This window comes from Talpa europaea (assembly GCF_964194135.1).
Source record: "Talpa europaea genome assembly, chromosome: 1".
Classification (NCBI taxonomy): domain Eukaryota; kingdom Metazoa; phylum Chordata; class Mammalia; order Eulipotyphla; family Talpidae; genus Talpa; species Talpa europaea.
Window position 1 is genome coordinate 146,598,333 of NC_140073.1, and position 23,817 is coordinate 146,622,149.

Here is a 23,817-nt window from a genome sequence, read left to right on the forward strand (position 1 = left end):
ATGTTTCCCTAGTTAAAGAAAAGGAATGATCTAACAATGAACTTTTGAAAGTTTTGGTACAGTCTCTCTGAAATCATAATGCATGGCTCCCACCATTAGAATTACCCCTTTAAAAGTTACTAAAATAGTTATTAGCAAGAACATTTTGTGAATGAGGATCTCAGAATCCTTCAGGAAGGTTGGAATAAATTATGTGGCTGGATCTATTTTAGCTGAGCACAGCAGCCATTTCTGCCGTGTGGAAGTTAACTCCCTAAAAGATCATCTGAAACCTTTTTTAAAAAATGCTTCACTTTTCATTCATGCAAAGATCACGTTCTCATTTTTCCATCAACATGAGTTCCTTTCTTACAAAAACTCCCAACTTTTATGTTGTTTTACTGTAACCCAGCATTAGTATTTTAAACTATCGGATACAAAGAGACACTTCCAAAAGAAAATGGTGAAAAGGACACCTGAAGTTCAAATATGATTTTCAGTTGCACTTGTTGGCTGGCACCTCAGCTAGAGAACAGAGTAATGAAATCTCAATTTCTCCCATTAGTTAATTAGCACCTTTGCATCTTAAGTACTGGAAGCATTATACTGTTAATTACCTACCAGTCTGCTCTCAAAAATCAGGGGCTGCTTATATGCAAAGATTTACAAAATCCTTAAAACAAAACTTTTTAAATACTATTCTCAATGCACAAGCTAAACATTACAAAATGGAGTTGCTCTAACAGCTGAAGGTTAAGTTCAGTCAACAAGTGCCCCATATTGATCTCTTACTTTCTCCAACATTTTCCTTCTAATCCTCTCCGTAATTACATGAACTGCTAGGGCTTTCCTGGAGCTGTCAATTCCTCTTGCATCCATTTGCAAATGGCCAGCAAAGCAGCAGGCTGGGCACCAGATCAAACTGTCAGTGTTCTCTACTCAGAAATCGACAGTCCTCTGGAGGGCTCCTGGCACGTCTGTCATAGACCTCCTAGGGTTCTTCAAAACTCTTCCCCTTGGAAGGGAGCAAGAAGGGTAGAGGCGCCAGCAAGGTATTGATCTATTCTTTTAACATGCTAATTTCCCTGGGGGCCACATCAGGCTTTGCCAAGCCAGACACTTCAAAAGGAAACTGTTTTTCAAAGTGGGGATGTCTTTTTCAAACACTTCAAACTGAAAACAAATGGATCCCAGCATCAAGTTCACAGTGCAATGTGAAGGAGGTAGACCAATTAGAAGTGGGATAGCTAAGAAAATGAATTGATGGTAATAAGTACTTTGAAAAATATTTATACTTCTAAAGTCTGTGTGCATCATAAACCATTAGGATGTAATCTATGGAGTTGCATTAATACTTGGGAGAAAAATTAAGACTGATGTAATTAACCTGATGTAAAACATTAATAACATTGATATTGATGAATGCTTGGTTATCTCTATAAATGAAAATGGAAAATAAAACTGATTGTTCATTTAATTATACCACTAACTGGCAACATACTATGAAAGGAGACCAAAAATCTGGGGGGCTGGAGGGAGCAAGGGTTATAGCACCATTATTAAAGTATACAGTTTTAGTATACAGTCTTTGCTATCAATCTATCGTTTTACCAATGAAATACCCAGTAAGTACAGAAAAGACTGCAAGACATAATTAAATGCATTAAGACTGCAAAATGTCACCATATTAAGTTTGCAAAATTAATTCCTCGAAAGCAGTGATTTGCTGGCAGTTTTCAATTCATGAATTTCTGGGACTACTTTGAATGGTCATTAATGGGAAAAGCCTTACAGAACAGAGGGCAGCACTCATCGTGAAGAACGCCTGGGAACCCTGGCGTCTAAAATTGGGGACGTTCTTAAGGACAAAAAGCCCATGAGAAAAGAATTCCTCCCTGAGCTCCGACTTCACTGATGCTGAGGTTGTCCCATATTTACCTGCCATGGCATTATGGGAGGAAATCAGTATTCTGTTAACCTCTGACCCCTGGGATCCGCAGCAGACAAAGGACCAATCTGGAGTCCTGGGAGAACACAGGCAAATGTCAAACAGCAGGGAAGCGATTGTTAGGGAAACATTTGGCTTGGGCACAGCCGGCTTCATTGGGGCAAACTGCTATTCACAGAAACAAGCCATGAAGAGATAACTCCATAAAATATGAACAAAATGGAACCTTTTTTGCCTTGCTTCTAAATTGTTAGCTTTTATGGGACTTCATGCTGAACAGTATGAAAAAAATCCAATTTGCTTTGAAGCGTATTAGTCTGTCTAACATCCTAATTATTGTTTACATTGCCATTTGCCTTCTATTAAGAATTGAATAATTACCCAGCACTTCATAGTTTAAAAATACAAGCAAACAGGATTATCTGGGTAATTAAGAAACTGTACCATAGCTTTGTACTGCTGCAGAAAATATCTGTACACGTAGGGGAAATGATAATTATCAATCAACTTGCTTCAAATGGTATTTTAAGGATTTCGAGCAATTTGAGATCTGTAACTTATTAAGAAGAGGTTAGTAAGATCACCTTTGAGAAGTGTGGGTCTGTTTAAATCCATCCTTAGAAACAAGAGCCAGATAAGCAGCTGAATTTTCTCATCCACTAATGACACCAGAGAACACACCAAGTACAGAGCTTTCTGCTGTTCTTTAATCCTAAATAATCCATCCCAAATGGACTTTGAACAGCATCATCAAACTTTGTCAGACCATGTGGAGCTAAACCAAAGCTCTTCCACATTTAGATGCTGTTGTAGCTGACCCTGCCTTCATTTAATTACATGGCGAAATCTGTTTTCTGCCCTGTGAAATGAGCTTGAACTCAAAACTAAAGTTTGAGTTCAAAAACATTTCCTCAAAGTCTTCTCCTTCTAGATTAAGAATACAAGCGATCAGGGCTTCCTCAAGACAGTGTGGTCTTCCAGGAGAGTGAAGTTTGCTGAGATACATATTCAGTGTGCTGTGTTACCATAACAGGGAAATAAAGCCAAGGTTAAGTAAAGTTGAAGAGGATGAATGACTACGTTGGGAATTCAAAAAATAGCGTTTAGCCCAAAGTGAATATAAGGGATAAGAAGCACAATTACACTCAATATACTTTCTAAATAAATACACCTTTAAAATAAGGGATTTTAACTGTGATTTGAATTAATAGGCAGGAAGACTGATGTATTCATTCATAGACAGAAACACAGATGAAAGAAAATATCAGAGGTGATTTGTACATTTGATGCTTTCGACATCTTTTTGTTGAGGGAATGAATGGATTCCAGGAGCAGTGACCTAAGGTCTATTTTCGGAACTTCCTGAGATCTGACAATTCTTTGTCAAAGAATTTTATGTTTTTACTTGACAATTTTTTAAGCCCATTGTTGGGCCACTTCTAAACATTCCTAGCATAATCTGAAGAATGCCACGTCTTCCCACCTCTGAATGAACAGCAAGATTCCAGCTGAAGCTGTCACTAGCAGACAAGGGAAGGATGCACCAACGCTAGGTTCTTTTCCAAAGGTCAAAATGAAATGAGCAGCAGGAGCTTGGGTGTTTGGAAGGGGTAAGGGGCCTGGCAGTGACAACCAGCCACACTGCTAGGGGGAGGGGAGCACAAAAAGTCCTGTGCAAATAATCCACTCTGCACTTCCCACCCCCAATCTCTGGAAGCATTCAAATCAAAAGCGAATTAATTTGCATGGTGTCTAAATCATTGGGTTCTGCATAAACATAAGGAGATTTTGGCTGGAGTTTCCAAAGGAAGCCCTCCTTGCCTTTGTCAGAGGGGGAAATGGGTGTGCTGTTTTGCATGAGGGTGCATACAGAATATGCAAATGAAGAATCTGCCGCCTGGAAAAGCTACCTTACGCAGACAGCTGACGACCCCATTCACCCAGAAAAAGCTCCCGGTCTTCAAAGGGAGATGTAAGCAGCACCACCACGACTGTTTCCCAGGAAGGCGAAAGAGACCTTGAATTTTGAGTCGATTATTAAAGACATCCAGATCGTGGAGCCCAGTGACCTCACCTGCTCCCCCCGCCCCCCCCAACAGCTTAGAGGTACCAGCTGTCGGGAGACACCGGGAGGAAGGGCTGTGTCCCAAGTGATAAAGATCCAGTCTCTCTGGGGCCAGGGGACAGCAGAGGCTTTCTTTAAGGTTTCTCCTAACAAGCACAATAAAACGAAAGAGAGCACTGAGCCGTGTTATTGGACACAGATAAACAGTTTCTAAAAAGCCAAGAGCTATAAATTGCTGCCTAATTTTATAGAAACACCCAAAGGGTTGAATAAATAAAACGACATCCTTCTAAGCTGCCTAAATCTCCAGATTCTGAAAAGGTCTTTGGGGCTTTCTTAATTCATTTTCACTTGTAAGTGCCTGCAGTCAGGCAGAAGGCCTTCTCTGGACCTGCCAGAGAAAAGAAGGGGCTGATGGAGTTCTACAGGGATTCTCAAACTTTTGGGGGCTCAGAACCCATATCTACTCTTAAAAATATATTGAAGATGCCAAAGCCCTCTTCTTTACGTGAGTTAAATATCTCAACATTTAGTCCTGGAAGTGGAAATTGAAAAATTTTGAAGTAGTGGTTTATTAATTCACTTTCAAGTATTAACAATGAAGCCATTATGTGTCAGCACAAACACAAACAACATTTTAACAAACGAATAACTGAATTTTCCAAAACAAAAGGAAACTAGGGAAAAGAGTGGTATTATTTTACTTTTTTTGTTATTGCAAATGTAATATCTGACTTAATCGAGGGCAGCTTGAGTCTCCTATGTGCCGCTGTATTCAACTGAATGTGCTACATCAGGGTAGCCCTACTCATGACAGAAGGGTATGGAAAAAGCAAGTAACATCTTTGTATCATTAAAGTGTTGACTTTGCCAAACAGGAGGGGCCTTCAAGAACTCCGCTGGAACACACTTTGAGAACCACTGCACTAGTGCATAACTTGGAGAACTGCAGATTTGATCGACATACAAAATACCAGCGATTTCATACCATGCCCTATCCTCACCTATGAGTTACCAATTGATTGTCACCAAAAACCATTAAGTTCTACTCTGGAAGCAAAATGGCCCATGTTTCTGATCAAGTTTGTTTCTATTTACAACAATAAAATAACCATAACAACATTATTTACACTTAACAATTCCAGGCACCAATTGCATGTGTATCACACTGATTAGTGTGCTTTCTATATGACTGTTGATGTGACTGTGAGGTTAGGGAGGTTGGTTAGGCTGGTGTCCCCCACCACACATCTGGGTAAGTGGAATAACTAGAACTTAAACCCAAATCTCAGAATCCAAAGGCAGGTCTTAACCATGTTGTACTGACTCTGTTAATTTCATGCACTGCAGAGAATTTTGAACTTTCAGGTTTAGCGATGACTCAAACATGATGAAAATAGTTAAGATCCAATTGAAGTAGGAATTATAAACATTAGTCACATGCAAGGAGTCTGATACAGCATGCTGACACCCTAAAACATCACTCCAATAAATAAATGTTTCATATGACATAGGCCACAATTCCTTCTGCATCTACTTATTCATTCAATGAACATTTAAAGAGATAGCGCTATATTCCATAATCATCACTCCCTTACTTATTTGGACTGTACTCTTCTATATTCTCATGAGGAAGTTTACTAAACTCACTTGTGCAAGATAAAGCCAGAAAATTAACAAATCAGGGCTAACCATTCAATAGTTAACAAAAAACATACATTTATGATTAAAATATCTAAAGTGTGTATTAGCAGAAAAACTAAATAATCTAAATATCTATCCAGAAGAGAAAAATGAGATAAAGTATGACATATTCATACTACAGAATGTTAAATCATCAATTGTGAAGACCAAAAAAAAGTTAGTCTTGAGCAAGGATCGCTATCCATGATGAACAGCTAAACTTCATAAAAACAAGGTGACAATTAAGAGGATGATTCCAATTATGTTATTTATTTTAAATACATGTATGTAAGTTATCCTCTCAAAGCATAAAGAATGTTAACTCACACACACAAAGTTGGAGAGTCTGCAGCAAGCGGTTCTGTGATAATACTCACATTCATCCATTAAATGCAAAAAACAAACTAAGCACAACAATATGAAAGTCAAACTTACACCCAGACCCCCTCTGCTTTGCCCAGTAGTAACTGAAAAGCCAATTTTCAGTATTCGGACAATATTCAAGTCTTTACAGAGTAAGTACCTCTAATTCATTTGTGTAAGATGCAAGGAAACTCAGCTAGCCTAAAATAAGTCATCAAATCTTACACACCATATTTAAAAATCCCTGAGATATTTCCAAGGGGATGTTTTGCTGGATCCAAAATAGAGTATTGCATGCTTCACACACAGAGAAGGAGCCTGGTCACAAGAAGGAAAAAAAAAAAAATTTAAAAGTCTAATGGAAAAAGGACAATAATTAAACCCTGCTCTTCTCTTATGTAAAGAAATGTGCCTTTCCATGATCACAGCCAGGCTTCAAAGCAGGAGATAAAAGCAGCCATGTGATTCTGGCAATTGATTCTTAAAGACCTGATTCAAAGGTAGAAGAAAAAATTCTAAAGTGGAAAGCGTATCATACAGTATCTCTCTGAACTGTTCATTAAATGCTTCCTTTTCAGTACTTCTTTTTTCTTCTAAGATCCTTCTATAGCATATTAGGAAAACAAAGTAAGCAATTTCTTAAAAACACAGCTCTCTCTCCCTCTGCAGAGCACAAATTTGAAATGTTTCTATTTTACAGCCATCAAAGAACTTCTATCTTGTTCTTTTTTTTTCAAAAGAGCTTTTAATAAAATACCTTTTGTTGATATAAAGAGGCACCATATATAAGGATATATGATATAGGTCCTAGATAACTATGACCCAAACAATTTATAAGAGTATTACGTATTCGAGCAACTCTTAATTTTGTCACAGTTGTGATTATTTGGCCTTAAACATGACTCCACAAGAATTCTCTCTTTTTACAAGTGTTAGTTTTATATATACTCTGAAAATAAGGCTTATTAATATTTCACAGAGTGAATCTGTGGCTTTCTTTTTATTTTCCAGCTTTTGAATTAAACACAAAATAAGTGAATAAAGAATTTTTTCCTCTTTTCCTTCTGCTTACTGTTGTGAGGTAATGAAAACAACTTGTAAAACATCTGGAACATTTCCTCAAGGGGGGGTGGGTACATGAGGGGCAGGGACATCTGAGATGGATTTTTTCCCTTCCTTCTGCTGTCTGAGCAGGCCTGGTAACAAGTCTAATTTAGCTTCTGTACCAATGAGGGGGCAAGTACGAACTGCTACTAAGACAGTCACACTTTCTTCCCGGAGAAGACACTTGAGTGATTAACCCTCTTTGTTGTCCTGAGACAGAGCTAAATTGTTTTAGAAAATGTTATTCCAGGGCAGAATGAACTTGTAGCTGCTTCAGAGGGCCAGCTTGCCCTCACCCCGTGCTCTCGACACTTTTGAGGCCTGTCTTCATCCTCCGGCTCCATTAGCATGTACTGCTTGGAGGTAAGGACTCCAGAGGAAGTGTAGTTCTGTCCCCAAGGTCCCTGGATGACTTGGGCAGATAACCAGGGTTAGATCTAAACAAGACAGCCCAGGCCCCCACCCGCCCTGGCCATTTCTGCCAAGGACCCTTTGTCAAACATTTAAGATCTTAATCAATCTTCACTCTGACCTCCCAGACCCCAAGGAAGATGGATGAGGAAGTAGGTGACCTTTCACCTGTTCTTCTATTTGTCCTGCCACAGTAAACCCACTGAAAAGACAATTGGGGAGGAGCCTGCCAGAGTTCTGAAGCCTTGCCTGTTCTCCTTTCAGTCCCCTCCCAAGCCCCCTTGATACCTGTCTTTCTTGTCCCACCCTCCAACTGCTTTTCTCTTACTCAAAGGAAAGTTCTCTTTCCTACAGGGGTGAAAAAAATGACACTCCCCAAATATCATTCTGAATAAGAAGTGTGAACATGGACATTATTCTTTGTTAGGAAAATAGCAATGCTTCCTATCTTTAACCTTGACTTCAAAAGAGTGGTGGGGAGATATGGACTTCCCATGTGCTTTGTCAACTCAACACCCTTAAAAGCAGCTATGACCTTGGGAAGAGCAGTGACAAAAGAAATCCAAGTGTTAACATCGGTTTGATGCTTTAAGACCTGCAAGGTGACTTCTACCAACCTTAAATCAGTGTCCTCATAGCAAGTCTGCAGGCCAAGCACGATTATTATCAACCCATTTTATTGAACAAATGAAGGCTCAGAGGGTTCAAGGAACATGGTAAAATCAGGACCTGGTATTTTGTGTGTGTGTTTTTTCTTCTGTTCTAGTTATATGTCTCTCGAAATTTCCACTAGTGATGTCAAGGATGGAGACAAGCATTTTCATTCCGTTTAAGATGGTTGTCATCTTTTCAAACTCTGACTCAGTTTTGGAATTTAAGAATCTTTAGTGATTCAAGTTTTTTCTTCCTCCCTAAATTCATAAGAAAGTCTGACTTAGTAGTAGTATGTTGTGTCAGGCAACACCACACTGACAAAGACTGGGAATCGTGGAACAGGCTACGTAATGCAGGATGCTGCTGAGAGCAAGATCCTGGCCAGTTTTATTGATAGAATAATCATACAGGATCAACTACGAGTATAAGCAAATTAATGAAGTGCAGGATTTTGTGCAAAAAAAAAGTCTGCTTGAGTTAATTATTTTATGAACAGTAAAGAAACTACCTGGGTAGGAGGTAGGGGAACATTGAAAACCCTCAAAAATAGTTCAGTCAACCTTTCTCTTCCACGAAACATCAGTCCTTGTGTTAGGAACCTTTTGCTCTGACATGGACAGGATTTGAAAGGTGGAAGCCCTTCCCTTCCATGAACCACATGATTAACTGGAATCCCAAGATTATTTCCATAAAGCAAGCCACTAAAATGTTCAATTGCTTCTACATTCACTTCCCCTTCCATCTTTTTCTCTTTTCCTTCTAATTTGGGTTGTAAAAATGTCAGGGAGTTTCACAGTATTGCAATGTATGAGTTACTGGGCTCTGTGACAATTGAAAATCAATGACATTAGATACAGAGAGATGTACTAATGTCAGAAGCATGAGCATTTGAGCAGGAAATGGAAGACAATGATTTTTTTAATATATAAAAGACTCTTGACATGTGAAGATGTGCGAGTCCTGTCTTACAAAAATCGAAAAGGCAGGATAATTTACTCTAAAATGTGATGTAGTGTCATCGCCCCGTTCACTCCATTCTTCCTGCTATGATTATTGTAATTTAGGTGCCAATAAAAATGCATTCACATATTTTCCAATATTAATACCAGAATAGATTTCAGACTTTCAAAGTGGTACAGTTTATCTAGTATTTGCAAAGTCAAGAGCAAACAAAATGGCAATGAATTAAATTTTGCAAGAGAAACTTTAATAAAAGTTCCAACTTTTAAATGTTCAAGTTTACTTTTCTACTCTAGGACAATGCAAAAGGTAGTCAGCCTTTATTCTGTTTTATTTACAATGAACTTAATAGGCATGCATTGTCAGCCACTCCTAGAAATAGCTATAACAATTCAGGAAAGTCCCTTCAGAAAAGTATAAAGTATGACACCAAATTACCAAAAATGCAATTTTCTATAGCGTATAACTGTTGATTTCCAGTCAAGTGGATCGCCCCATAGTTAATCCCACTCTGTCATTAAAATGGTTGAAATGCCAGACAAATGGTTTGCCAGTCAGTTATTTTGAGCTCTCTAATCACCAAATCAGATGAACCATGTGCAATCCAGTCTACCGCTCAACAGTCACCCTGGGAAAAGCTCAACTGATCTGCCCCATAGATGGACCAAGTTACACACTGCTTAGCATTTATCACAATAAAATCAGTAGGCGCACACTAGTGATATCCACTAAAAATAAATGCCAACCAAAAAAAAAAAAAAACAAAAAAAAAACTTCCCCAAACCTTGGGAAAACCAGATTTTTTTAAGCCTATACCCTCACGTGACACAAACTATCTTTACAAATATGGATTACTCTGGTCACTCAGAAAAAAAAACTGGTACAAAGAATTTTACAAACTCTCCAGTATACTGCCAGAAAGGGGAAATTAGGTGAAGCAGTAAAAATCACCTTGGTAATATGATAAATAGCAATTAACATGATAAACAAACCTAGATTTCTTCAAGAACTCAATAACCCAAAATGGATCACAAAGTAACTATTGCCTCTAACTACAGATCAAATAAGAAGACTCTTACTAGCTCTTTATTACCTCCTTAGGGAAATAAAGAGGTCTTTAGTCAAGATTAATTTCACTTCGACACCACATCAAGGGCACTCAGTGGAAGAGCACTCCACTGTTGGGCCAAGTCTATACTGGTCCACAAGGCAAGAAAAACTGGATTTTCCTGACACAGCTCAATTTAATAACTTCTCATTTAAATCACTCATATACACACACACTTCAGATCACAGAGATGTACCATTTCACCAAGCCTGCAGACAGGAAAGCCATGGCTGGAGAATGAGTAGGTCCTCTTTGCATAAGCTCTGTCAGCCCTCGCTTCAGCTTTTTTCATTTCCATTTTAGAGGACGAATCAAGCCGGTTCAGACCTAAGTGCCTGTTAGCAAATGTGTTTGGCCTTCTGCTGATTACAGCAGCATCATTTATTTTGTCAGTATTAGAAGCATCTTAGCCTTGCCACCTGGAGCTACAGCACTTACTCATTAGACCCCTCTGTCCCACCACATCCCACTGGGGCTGCTAATTACTGGCTTTACTCCATTTAGTCTCATCTCTGATTTAATTACGTGCACTAAGCCCTAATGAAAAGTACAATATGGCTCTCTTACCTTGGCATTCTCCATTCCGCTCCTCATGCCCAGCGTTGCAAAGGCAGTTGCCAATGGGTACCAGCCACTCACCATCTGCCCCACAGTACATTTTTGGCACATCCTTCTCTTCCGAGTTGTTGACACAGGAGCCTCGAACTTCCACCAGGGAAGAAGTATCAGCCCCTGTGATGGTGTCTGGAAACTGGGCCAGGTTGCGAACGGTGAGCGGACACTTCTTATAGAACACACGGACGGACACCAGGGCGATGCAGGCCCCCACATCCTGGAAAGCCAGATAAAACCCCTTTTTGCTCAATGGCCCTACATCCCGGACCTCGGTGTTGAGCTTCATGATGCGGTCGCCAATGTCCACCTGAGTGAAGCTCTCGTCAGCGGCAATGGTGTCAATCTTGCCAAACTGGCTCTCGCGGATAAAGCGCTCTTTGTCGTTGTCTGATTCATAGTAATACAGGTTAAACGTCTCCTTGCAAGTCCCCATGACGCCCGGAAGGCTATTGCAGTCCCGCAAGGTGAACTTAATCTCGATGTACACCCTCTGCGCCCCTTCGCGTGTGATCCAGTCAGTTCGGAGCCAGTTATTCTGGCTGGGTTCCATCACGTTGCACACTTGGTAGGTTCGGATGGGGGTATTTTTTTCATCCATAATACTCACTTCCTCCCACTGCAAAGATCCAGCAGAAATGTATCAATTACAATATTTCATCCTACAATGATCTACCAATCCTATTTCACTTTCAAGGGACCCCAACGATTTTGTTTCAATAAGGAAAACGGAGTACCAGGCCTCACTAATAAAGGTAATAGCGTGTGGGAGGTAAGGCAGTATTTATTGGGGATGTGGTCTTTTTTGTTTGTCTCATTCCTTTGCCTAAAATCCAAGGACAAGGGTGGATTTATTGCTTATGAGTTCTCAGCAGTGCCTGATGGTGGGCTAACAACCTCCAATTCACCTATTACAACAGCTACAATTTCAAGTGGCAACAGTTCAAATTTACTCATAAATGAAAAACTAGTATGTGTATTGTTTCAACAACTGAGCAGAGATCTGCAAATTAAGAGCAGGAAGAGTAGAGCTTGCCAAAGGAAGACAATTATCAGTTAATTAGTGGTGCTCCTGTCAGAACTTTGCTCTCTAATACCTAAAAAAATGTCAGTCGATTTTTTTTGGCACCATCTCTACTTTTTAAGGGGGAAAGAAAATCTCACCATTCAGGTTTCGATAATCCTGGGAAGACAGAGAACACATTTTATGGTTGAATTTCTCAATGACGCTGTCATTTATAATGACAGATGTCTTTTCAAGAGCATAAATTCAATTTTGAAGTTTCTATATTCTAACTCTTAAAAATCAGTAAATATGAATGCATACATGCTTTGCTTCTAAATAATCTGTGAACATTGAAAATAAAGTTCTAAGTGGTATTTATGATGAAACAAAATTAAAGGACAGTAGTTTTCCTGCAGTCTGCTTAACATAAAGATTCTGATGATGGAAGCATCTGAATTCAGCAAAATCCATTATGATTAGAGTCATAGTTTCACTCTCATGATAGCTTTTAAAAATGATCTTAAAGGCAACAAGAGGGTCCCGGGGTTCCTACCAGGAGGCTAGGCAGCCCCCAATACTTCATTAATATTGATAGTACTGCTATAAAAGAGCTTAAGTATCTAACACATGAATATAATTAAGTGGAAAAAAAAGATAATTCTGAAAAAATTCTGTTCAATAATAACTCTACTTAAAGCTCCATTCAATTCAATGAAGTACATGGAATCGTAAAGTATCTCTTAACGGGTTTCCCATCTGTGCATCGGAAAACTCTTAATGGATGGAAATGTTGCTATGTGAGGGACCATAAAGCATAAAAATCCTGTATCCTTTCATCTGCTACCCATCATGAAAGTTGGAACCGGGAGGGATAAGTTCCCTGTGGTGATTAGAATTTCTTTGTATCCACTAAGCAATAAATCACCAGTAATTTACTTATTTGGGGAAATTCATGTAAATCCAAAAATAGATTCTCTACCTTCAAAATAAAGCTTACTCAGCATGCTTCTCATCTCAGAACAAAGGGAATATGGAAAAACACATTTATCAATGTAAATGGAAGCACATAGGGATACCTCGGATACCTGGGCAGAGTTCACACAGGATAATTCAGGTCTAAAGGGAATTTTCCAACCTAAACTTAATGGCCTCTACACATTGATCAACCGCTAGAACAATGCCAAATCTCCCTTAGTTTTCTATTTTACAATCAGTGTCAGAAACTTAATATACTCCCTTAAATGAACACTGCCAAGAAGTTAGGGTTTTTGCTACAATGTCACCATCAGAAATCATCACTTTGCATGGTTCTCCTGTTCTGCTTAGTTGTTATTAAGGAAAATGAAAGAAGAGTAAGTTGTCTCTGGATTATGTCATATTTTCTTGGTACTATTGCCAAATAAGATTTCTTTTTTTCTTTTTAAAAATAGCAACCACAAAAAAAAAAAAAAATGCCATTATTGGACAAAACAGGTTTCCAGACAAGAAAGAGGTGAATTGCTCTTACTCCAAGTAGAGAATTCATAATAATCCAGAAACTCAAATGTTCATTTACCCTCTGCTAGAAACAACTTTCTGAGTCAACCCATCCCTTCTTGGTACATGTCCAATTTCTCCCTTTCATTTTAAGCCTGAAAAAGTGCTCTTTAATTACAAATCTAGAGATTAATTAAACTATATAATTCTTTGGCACGCAATTTCTCAATGGCCACTGTATATTTTGGAATGAGTAATTCCAAATAAAATTTTATATTGAGCCCTTCACAATCATACTTTAAATGTCGCATTCATAATATTTAAGGAAGGGGGGGGGTGCCTGCCTACACTAAGCCCATAAAAAGTTCTGGGTTGTACACAATCAACTATGCAGAGTATTTTAAGAGACTTCTAGACAACCAAAGAGAAGTTTTGTGTCTAGAAAAAGTAACCAGGTGTTCTTTCAGCAGTTCTGGCGAGTGGGGAGGGGGAGACGTCTGTAGCATATTAAATTGCAATAAAAGCTTTCCAGAAATTAGATAGACTGGAGACTGTATTCAGAAATGTGCCATTCCTCACTTTTAAATAAGTCACATATATATATATTTAATGCTAATAAGTCACTTCCAAAATCATACAAGATTTATGAAGCAGACAGTAAGAACAACAAGGCTCATTAAAATTTTTAATGCAGGGACTGATAGCTTCCACCTTCGATTTTGCTAGCAGTTCTAATCTATTCACCCTACAGAGCAACGGCCCTGGTGTAGCATGGGAAAGGCTGGCGAGTCAGTGACCTTTCCAGGGTATAGGATTAACAAGAGTCTGACTCTCCCAAGATAAAGCTGTACCTTTCTTCGCATTCAAAGGATGAGGGCAATTGCCTGCAATCAGCGGTGAATACAGCCTGTCTACACTGCCAGAGGCCTGCCAATCACTCTCCCTCCCTTTAAAAAAAAATGGTTTTGAGGGCAGACTAGGATTTTTCAGCAGCAACCCAACTGACTGCCGTCAAGTTCAGGCAGAAAAACAGAAAGGCGAGGCAATTTCTACTTTTATTTCCAATGAATTACAAATCCTGCTTTAGAAAAAGGCCTCCAGTCTCATAAAATGTTTACTTGCCTTGTCTTATTTTTGAAGCATGTCTTTTACAGCAGTGTCTATGAAGCCTTTTTAAATCATCTATAGTTTACTCGGTGGACAGGTGTGAAGCTCCAGTGCTGGGGACTGGCATTATCTATCTTTTTGTTTTTGCGTTTGTTTTTTTTAGCCTGGTGAAAATTCCTGATCTTTCATCCCATTGTTTTAAATCAATTGACTCAGTCATAGACTTTCAAGTATGTAAAGGTTGGATGATTTACTTAATTTTTAAAGAATCTGCGAGTTATTTCAATTTGGCAGAAGTCGGGGGTACATGTTGTTCTGATTTCTTTCCAAAGCTGATTCATTCTGACTGGTTATGAAGGGGGAAGGGTAGAGTGGGAGAATATGGCACTGACCTAATTTTATTTTCTGAATCTTCCTATGGAGGCAGGAATGCCAAATTTGAGAAGTGATGAGTTCTCTCATACTTTCTAATCCAGTTTCCCTGGAAAGTCACAATTCCAAATGCTTAAATCTTTTCACCTTTCGTACAACAATGAACAAGCTTGGGTTTTTTGTTTTTGTTTTTGTTTTTTCCTGCAGGTATTATACATACCTCTGGCATAGTTCCTAAGGTTTGCAAGAAAACAACCACTAATTTAAGGTTGTGAGAGCAAGGTAAGGAGCCCCCCCACGGCGCCCCCCACCGCAAAAGCACAGAATTAAGACTGTGCCTGGCCCCGCTGGAAATGTTCTCTCCCTGGTATATTTACTTCTTCATTTTCCTCATCTGGAAACAGCAAATGCTCTAAAATTAACCCTTTCAAGACGTCATGGTCATTGCAGTAATAAGCATAAATTCTAATTTGGTCCCCAGATCATCTTTCTTGTTGGTATTTTAGATTTAAATAGGCATCTAAGTCTAGGCCTCCACCAATCTCCTAATTTTGAAAGCCCTTTCTGCCCTTTTGGTTTCTAATTCTTCCAAGACAGAGCTATCCAATGGGAGTATAAGATTTCTCCAACAAAGCGTAATTCACTTCATGGGCCACGTTGGAAATCTGACCTCCTCACCACAATCAACAAGAATCAAGCCATTAGGATACTCAGAAAGTTGCTAATCACTCTTTTTCACCCTTTACATCCAAGAGTGACTTGGAACTTACCCCTCCTTCCAAAGGGCTTGCTATCCACCCAAGTTCTCCCTGAACGGACCTGGAATCCAATAAGGTAACTGGAGGGGAAAAAAAGAAAAAGAGATTAATTTCCAATTGCAAAAAGCCAATACTATAAAAACCATGGCCTGAGCACTTCCATATGTGCAAGGGCTGGTATATCCAGCCCCGGATCAAAACCTACACTTGGTCTCACTTATGTAAATAATCATTACTCACTTGATCTTCTCCCCTCTTTAAACCTGCAGGTTCTTATTTATTTAACTTGCTTAGCATTTAAAATTCCATCCCAGGACTCAGTTGATTCATTTTCTAAAAAGGATGAATAGAGAATCCCAAGTACAATTCAAAAAAATAAATATATCTGTGTAGAGCAGTTAGACTCGGGAGCAAAAATCTGCATTCATCTCTGTCTGGTATCTACTAGAGTTATTTGTTTTTGCAAGTTTCAGATGACCACATAACTCATCATCATGGTGACAGAGTCACAAGTGAATTCTATCAGGGAGTCTGCAAAGGGTCAAGGGAAGTCTCCCCCACTAGCATGCTCCACCCCCTCCACCAGCAGTCCCTGGAGGTGATATCTCGGCTTTTTTAAATATCAAAGTTTCAGAAAGGGGAAATGCCAGACGCTTAGAATTAGAATGCAAATATCCTGAAGTATTCTCTTTCCCAGGTCTTTTAGAAATACAGGACAATCGCAGCCTCGTCCTGAGCCCTAGAGGAAATCACTGGTTCGAATTTTAGGTACCGGGTGCTGCAGCCCATTCCATTTAGCCTGCTCGCTCTACCCCTGCGACTGTGCCAGCGCCGGCGCGGGGAGCGCGGCTGCAGAGGGGGGGCCGCAGAGCTGCGGTGCCTCACCCAGGCCGGCCGGTCCTAGGCACCGAGACCCCTGCAAAGGACGCCATGAATCCCTTAACCTCTTCACAGTCCCGTTCCCACTGAGATCCGCAGGCCTGGGGGTCGAAAGGCCCATTTCAAAGGAACCACTGGGTTATTAATTTGATGAGCGAAGCTGGCTCTCGGGGTGGGGGAGGGGTGGGAATAGGAAGTCTCCATTCTGGCTCCTCCGCACCCCAACTATCAATCTCCCCACACGCCCCTGATTTCTGGCCCCCTCCTCTCTCATTTCACCCCCAAGTCAAAGGAGTTAACATCGGCCTCTTTCCAGAGGAGCCTGAATTCCTGGGGTCTGTTAATTATTTTTAAAATGCAGAGCCCTCCCTGGGCAGCTCCCGCCCGCAGAGGCGCCCCCTCCCCATTTTCGCTCCGCTCGGCCCCTTGAGAAAAGCCCGCTACATCCATTTGGATTTATGTAAGGTGGATTAGGGATACAAAGGGAACAATAAGACCCAATTTACAAAAAAAGGGAGGGAGTAGCAAGGGAGGGTAAAAGGAGAAAAGGAAACGTGATGGGAATAAAAAAGCAACAAAATGAATTAATTTTTAAGGGGGGAGGGGACCGAGGGGGGATAGACTCGCCCCCCCCCCGTGTTTCTACATCAGACTACGGCTCCATCAACGCCCCCCCTTTTTTTTTTGGTTTAGGATTCCCAAGTTTTGCATCCGCCTCTCCCCAAAAAAGAAAGAAAAGGGTAAAGGAAAAGAAAATCTCCACTTCTGAGGCGAGAAAGGCATTTGGGGGGGGGGGCGGTGGGGGTGCGCGTCGGCACAAGTGTGCGAACTGGTCGCGAGAACGCGGGGTCCACGATTAGATTCAGACGAAAGACCCTGAGGTCCGAGGGGTGCAGCGGCCGAGCCGGCTCGCGGGAGCCCCGTCGGAGGAGGCGCGCGATGGGGCGGGCGGGAGCGCGCGCTGCGCTCCCCGGCGTACCCGCCGGCAGGTGTGCGGGTCTCCAGGAGCCTCCGCCCGGCGGCTCTGGGTACCGGCAGTCCAGCCAAGGCTAAGTTGGTTTTTGGCTCCCTCCTTCGGAACAGGGAAAATGATAGATTGCACAGGGGTGGATGGACGGATCCTGGAAAGCCGGACGGACGGATGGACAGACGGATGGATGGATAGGTGGGTGGGTTGATGGATGCATGGAGAGCTAGGGGAGGGGGGAGCGTAGGGGGACAGTTAAAATTAAAGCATCGGCGAGACGGATGCAAGCCGAGCTGCGCCCAGGATGGAGCGCGGGCATTCCCAGGCACAAAATCATCGGCGTCCACGCGGACACCCGCGCACCCACACGCATGCATTTGCGCGCGCGCGTACACAGATACACACGCACCCACACTCAACTCGCCCTTTTTTTCTGAGCTAATAAGAAGCTAAATGATCTGCCCCTACCTCCCAGACCCAGACACAAACCTCGTCTTTCCAGCACGTCCTAACAGACGCGCAGAATACTGGACACCCAGAAGGGGCCAGGCCGTTCCTCACGTTCCCTCCAAACTAACCCAGTTTGCAGTTCTGGGGGGGCAAAAAGCAAAAACTCGAGGACTTTCAACTTGCCCCGGCAGGTTCCCAGGGTCGGTGGGATAATCTGGGGAGCCCGAGGCCCCCCTAGGCCAGTGATCGCACCCCCGGGGAACGCGGCCCGAAGGGAGAAAGGTGTCTGGAGCTACGAATCAGGTCGCGGGGGGATCCGCGCGAGGCGCCCCAACTGCGGCGCGTTGGAGGCCCCGCAGCCAGCCGGGCCCGGGGACGCGCGGGGCTCGGGAAACTTTGCAGAAACCAGAGCTGGAACGCTTTGGAAGACAGCGCGAGCGCCAAGCTCTTGCAGGGCTCCAGGCTGCCGCCGATCCCCCGACCTGGGCTGGATGGGGGTGGTGGTGGTAGGGAGGACGAGGTCCACAGATTTTCCCCCCACACCCCCAATCCTGGCGTTGGCTTCCGTGAATCCCCTCGGGACACCCCGAGCTGGCCTCGCTGGCTGATGCTGATAAACTTTGTCCTTTCGTCGCAAACTTGAGTAGCCTCGCTGCACGGGTCACCGCCGCGGGGCAGGCTGCACCGCCGCTCCCCGCCTCCCCTGCGCAGCTCCCCCTCTGCTCAGCCCCCTTCTCCAGAGTCGGGGCGCACGGCTCCTGCCCGCATCCCCTGCACCCGCCGGCCTCGCGCTCCCGGGCACCGTTCACCCGCAGATCGGCCCCTCTCTGTCCCCGATCGCAGAAAGGCCGCCCGTCTCTTACCTTCATTCGCGGGGTACACCCTGGAACCGGTGACAGCGTCGCAAATCCCAAAGAGAAACGAAAAGAGGACGAAATAGAAAATCCCAGCCATGGTTCGCCGGTGCCAACCCTGCTCCTGCCGCTTCTATCCCAGTGGAATAAATGCTTAAGTTAGGAGTGCAGCAGGCTGAAGACATTGCCAAGGGGGTGGGCCCGGCCCGTGACGTGCGCCCGCCAGTCCGGGACCCGCGACCAATGGTGGCACAGATGGGGCGACCCGGCCCCGCCCGTACTAGGAGAGGCCCCACCCCCTCCGGGCTCCGCGGGGCGCGCGGTCTCCTGAGGTTCCCGCGGACTAGCTGTGCCCGGTCCCTGCCCCCGCCGGAGCGGGACGCCGGGGTCCCCGAAAGTCGCCTCAGGGTTTCAGTCCCCGGGCAGCGGAAGGCTGGGAGTCGGACTTGGTGCAGGGGGTGGTAGCTCGAGGAAAGGTTTGCCACCTCTGCTTCAGCCCACGGTGGTTGGAGGTGGAGGAAAAGGCTCCTTCACTGCAATAAAATAAGTATAAAGTTGACCTGCCTCTTTGCTATTGCTCTTTTCTGCTCATCGAAGTGTGCGCGTCCCGCGCGCCCTGGCTGGAGCTGCAGGCAACTCCTGCGCACCGCCCGGGCAGCCCCTGCTGTCTTGCCCTGTTTTGTGTCTTTATGCCGCATCTCCATATGAAATGCTCTGTGAGGGGGGACTTTTGTGGCTTGATTACTCCTTTCATCCCAGGCGTTCCAGCTGCCTGGAGAGCGGGGACCTCATCTGTCCCTAACGTCGAGCTCTGCGCCTGGCCTGAAGCAGGCCTCGGCCACAGTCTGTAGAGAAAGAACCAAAAACCTGCAAGCAAGGGAGGGGGCCCTCTGCTCTATCTCGGCGCCCGGGCCCTTTGGGGCTCGTCCCGACGAGAACAGGAGTCCCCACCGCGGCAAGACGCCCCGAGATGGCCTTGGCTGCAGGGAACCAGCTGCGTGTTTGCGGACGGGCGTCCCGGGAACACAGTCCAGCAATCACGGGGCGCAGGAGGATGGAGGCGAAGGCCTTCAGTGGGAGTGCGGAGCTCTGCGGCCGCCTCGACGTGGCAGCTGCGGGCTCGGAAGCTGCCCGGAGGGGTCGCTGGCTGTGCGCGGGCGCAGCTCCCCGGCGCGGACACCCACACCTTTGTTGCGCCAGCGCCGGTGGCGGGCAGCGGGAGCCGCAAAATCGGTGCAGCGCCCGCAGTCACGGTGCGGCGGTGGCTCGCCGGCCTCCCGGGGGGCACAGGAACCCGGGGACCGCGGTCGTCACCCCGTGTCCTGGCCGAGGGCGCAGCCACCTGAGCGCCTGGCGGGACCATAAGGCAGTCGCGGCCCGGGGACGGCAGCACATCTCTGATCGTTTGAGGGCTCCCCATTCCAAGCGAGGGCGCCCTCTTTCCCTTACTCTCCTCTCGGTTCCTGGGTAGGGCCGGGTTTTCCTCCGGAGTCGGGGTCCCAGGGGGAGGGCGCCCGCCGCGCGGTGGAGGCGCATTACCGACCGCTCCAGCCGAGGCGCATCGCGAACCAACCGCGCCACCTGCCGGCCAGAAGTGGGAGTGCGCGGCCGCCGCCGAGGACCGGGGCACAAAAGACCGCAGCGCGCAGCCCGCAGAGGGGAGGTGGCGCGGGGCTGGGGGCGCATCTTTGCGCCCCGCCGCCCTGGGCCCTGGCACCCTGGCCTCCCCTGCGCGGCCGAGGCGGACGGCGGTGGAGAGCAAACAGAGGCCTGTGTCGCTTCTGGACGACTGGATGATGTAAAGGGAATAGAAAAGTGTTTCGAGAAGAAACTCGGGGACCATATCCCCGGGATGGCCTAAGTAGCCCTAGTGATGGGGGAGAGCTGGAGGGCGGCGTGGGGAGCGAGCAGATCGCAGTGACCGGCCCCGGCGTCAGGTCACTGGCCTGGCTGGCTCATCGCGTCGCCTCCAGGGCTCCGGAGCTGCCCCCGCCTTGCAAAATGGGCAACTTTCGCCGGAGCGCGCAGGGCGAGGCGCGGAGCGGTGACCTGGAGGCTCCAGGCATTTTGGCCTCTTGCTGGAGACCCGCTGAAATGTCGCCCGTCTGTGCTTGCACAAGGGGATTTCAGTTATTGCAGCAACTGATTTTACACAAGTACGAAGGGAAGGGAGGTGTGCACACGGGGGATAGAGACGTATGTGTCTATATAAATTATTTAAAATAACTGCACAAGTCCCTTGAAGGAAGGTATTTCTAGGTTCTTTCATGTGTCCTTCCGAGTTTTATAGGGAAAGAAGATGATTTGGCACGCAGACTCAGAAGAGAAAAAGAGCAATGTGAATTTTTTTGTAAACGTTTTTTAAACAATAGTTACTGGTTATCCCTCTACACCAGCTTGAGTTTGGCATGTATATGTGGGGTTGAAATGGGACGTTGACTGCTCGCATTCTTTAAAATCAGTAAAATTTCTACAACATGTATCTCCCCCCCCCCCGGAATATGCATGCTGAATATTAAGCACAGGCTTTCCAGCCACAGCTGCCTGAAAGTCAGGCTTCATTAGCCAAGGTGCATCCAGCAAATTCCCTTTTTTTCTTTCCATTTTTCCTTTTGGCCCCCAAACTACCCAAGAATCTGGAGATCTGAGAGGCAGGCAATGCTGACTTGGAAAACCTGAACCGTAACTTCCTCTTTTAAGCATTTATGGACTGAAGAGCAGAAATATGGTGCTGAGAATTCTTCTGTCAGTTGTGACTACCTAGGAGAAAAGGATTCTAATCTAATAGACATGATTCCGCTTAAAAATAGGACAAACATGCAAAGATGAGGGTGTTCCACCATGGGTGCTGAACACTCCTCCTACCCCCACACACACACTTTGTTGGGAAATACCCTGGATTATACAAACCTTTGAGAATATTTATAACAAATCAAATCACCCACTGGAGCCATAACTATATAATAGAACATCAGACTTTCAAAAAGTACCTACTTTATAAATAAATTTGCTTGACTTTTGAGTAAAACAAGCCTCCCAACTGCTGTAAGAATTCAAGGATACATTGAATCCATTAAAAGACAAGTTAAAATACATGTGAAAACAACAAAGCAAAAAGGGACAATTATAAATCAGAGACATCCTGCAGGGCAGGAGGAGGGAGAGGGATCAGAGGGAGGGAGGGGGGAGCACAGGGGACTGAGGTGATGGTGCTCGGGTGCATCCGGGAAGGAAGCTCCATGGGGACAGCACCTGAGGGGGTGGGGGGAAGCAAACATTGTTTAAAAATGAACAATGATGTAAAATATATATATATATATATAAATAAAATAAAAACAAGGTTAAAAAGCAAAAAACAAAATGCGTGTGCTTATAAACCTAATGAATATAGTCATTAAGTCATTCAAATATTTGGCTAAACTTTTTCATATAGTGCCCACCACAAAGACTTGAGCTACAAAATACATTTTGAATGCTAACTTGAACTAAGATTGAATTTGAAATGTATTCCTAATTTGTAAAGACATTTTTAAATAGCACCAAGTATCCCAGAATTTCTGTCTATAAGTTGAGAGTCAATTTCTCCATAGTAATAGGGAAAAGGTCTTTGACCAGCAGACAAATAGGCAGCAATAAAGAGAGGATTAGAAGGCTAAAGAAAGGGTAAGAAGGACAATATGAATTCACTCCACCTTTACAAGATATCTGGTCAGATTTTTTTACCTGGTTCTGCTGTACTTCCTTGGAGCTCAATTTTTTTTATCAGTAATTAGAGCCTCCAGCAGTGCATGCTCCAGTGACACCCTTGCATTCCCAGGACCACAAATATCAAAGCAGACATCCTGGCTTAACATTCCCACTGGTTACTAGCTGTGTGCAAATTGGGAAACTAAGCTCTCTGATGGTTTCCTCATCCGTGAGTTGTAGATAGTTACATGATGTGATTCTTCTAATAATAGAGTGAGTTTTGTACAGCACATAATATAGTATCTGGCCTGAGACAAGCAGCTATTATTACTCAAAAATATTTCATTAGTGACTATTTAATAAATAAGAATTTAATATCATTAAACAGGAAATCAATTGTTCAGCTTGGCTCTTCCCTTCCATGAGGAGACCAGGCACCGCAACTTACCTTTTGTGCTCTGTAGGAGGATGTTTTATTTCACCAACTCCTAGAGGAAAAGGAAAAAAAAATTCTGAGTTCTTCCTTTCTTTCATTGCTGACTTGTTACAGCTTACACTCAACTCATTTTCCTAGATGATTCAACTGGACTTGAATGCAGGGATTGTACCTGTCTTCAAATATAATAGTCTCCAAAACATAAAGTGAAACAAGGTGTAAGGAATCGAAGATCCCACTGCCAATACCAACTCCAAATACTGATGATCATGAATACCCAGCATCCTGCCTAGTGGGGGAAAAGACTTCCTGGCCATCAGCTCCACCCAGAGTGTAGCACCCTGTAAGGACATGGGTGGGCCTCTCACAGCTCCAGGAACCCTACTGGAGATTTCACCCTTTGATGTCAAGACTGATGTTCTTTCTTATGCAAATAAGAAGGTGGACTCTTGTGGCTCTTGCCTCTAGAGTAGAAGAGGGTCTTATGACTCAGGCCTGGATGAGCCAGAAAAGCAGAGTAGACAGAAAAGGTCCTTTGGATTCATGGAGATAGAAAAGGGCAGGAAGGAAAGGTAGGGGTTCTCCAGGGACAAGACCTTCCTGAAACCTTGATGCCAAGCCTGAATTTCAGTTCAATACTAATAGATGTTTCCTTAGTGCAGACATTATGCCAGATCCCATGTGTTTGGTATATGGAAGGTTTCTTCTTAGCTGGGACCATGAGTGACATGCACCACATGGGATGTGGGAGACCTGGAGGAATCACAGCCATCAGGAGACACTTGTTCTCTCAGTGCCACAGGGAGGTAGAGAGACCAAAAGTCCCAAAAATAAAACATTTCGTAGAGACAATGAACCTTTGTTTAGGAGAATTCAGAGGAGATTATTTACATGCTTTGGGCTGCATTAGGACCACAAATTAAACATTAAAACTATCA

At 43.9% G+C, this 23,817-nt stretch overlaps 1 protein-coding gene across 1 annotated transcript in view; it reads right to left on the bottom strand.

The window, feature by feature from the left end:
• The window catches only part of EPHA4 (EPH receptor A4), a gene marked incomplete at both ends in the record, with an annotated part of 141,904 nt that extends 123,048 nt beyond the window's left edge, over positions 1-18,856 (bottom strand). The window contains 3 exons of the mRNA XM_084250467.1: positions 10,843-11,506; positions 15,619-15,686; positions 18,766-18,856. Coding sequence (XP_084106593.1) covers positions 10,843-11,506; positions 15,619-15,686; positions 18,766-18,856 — 823 coding nt within the window. The remainder of the gene's footprint in view (positions 1-10,842; positions 11,507-15,618; positions 15,687-18,765) is intronic.
• Positions 18,857-23,817: the final 4,961 nt, after the last annotated feature.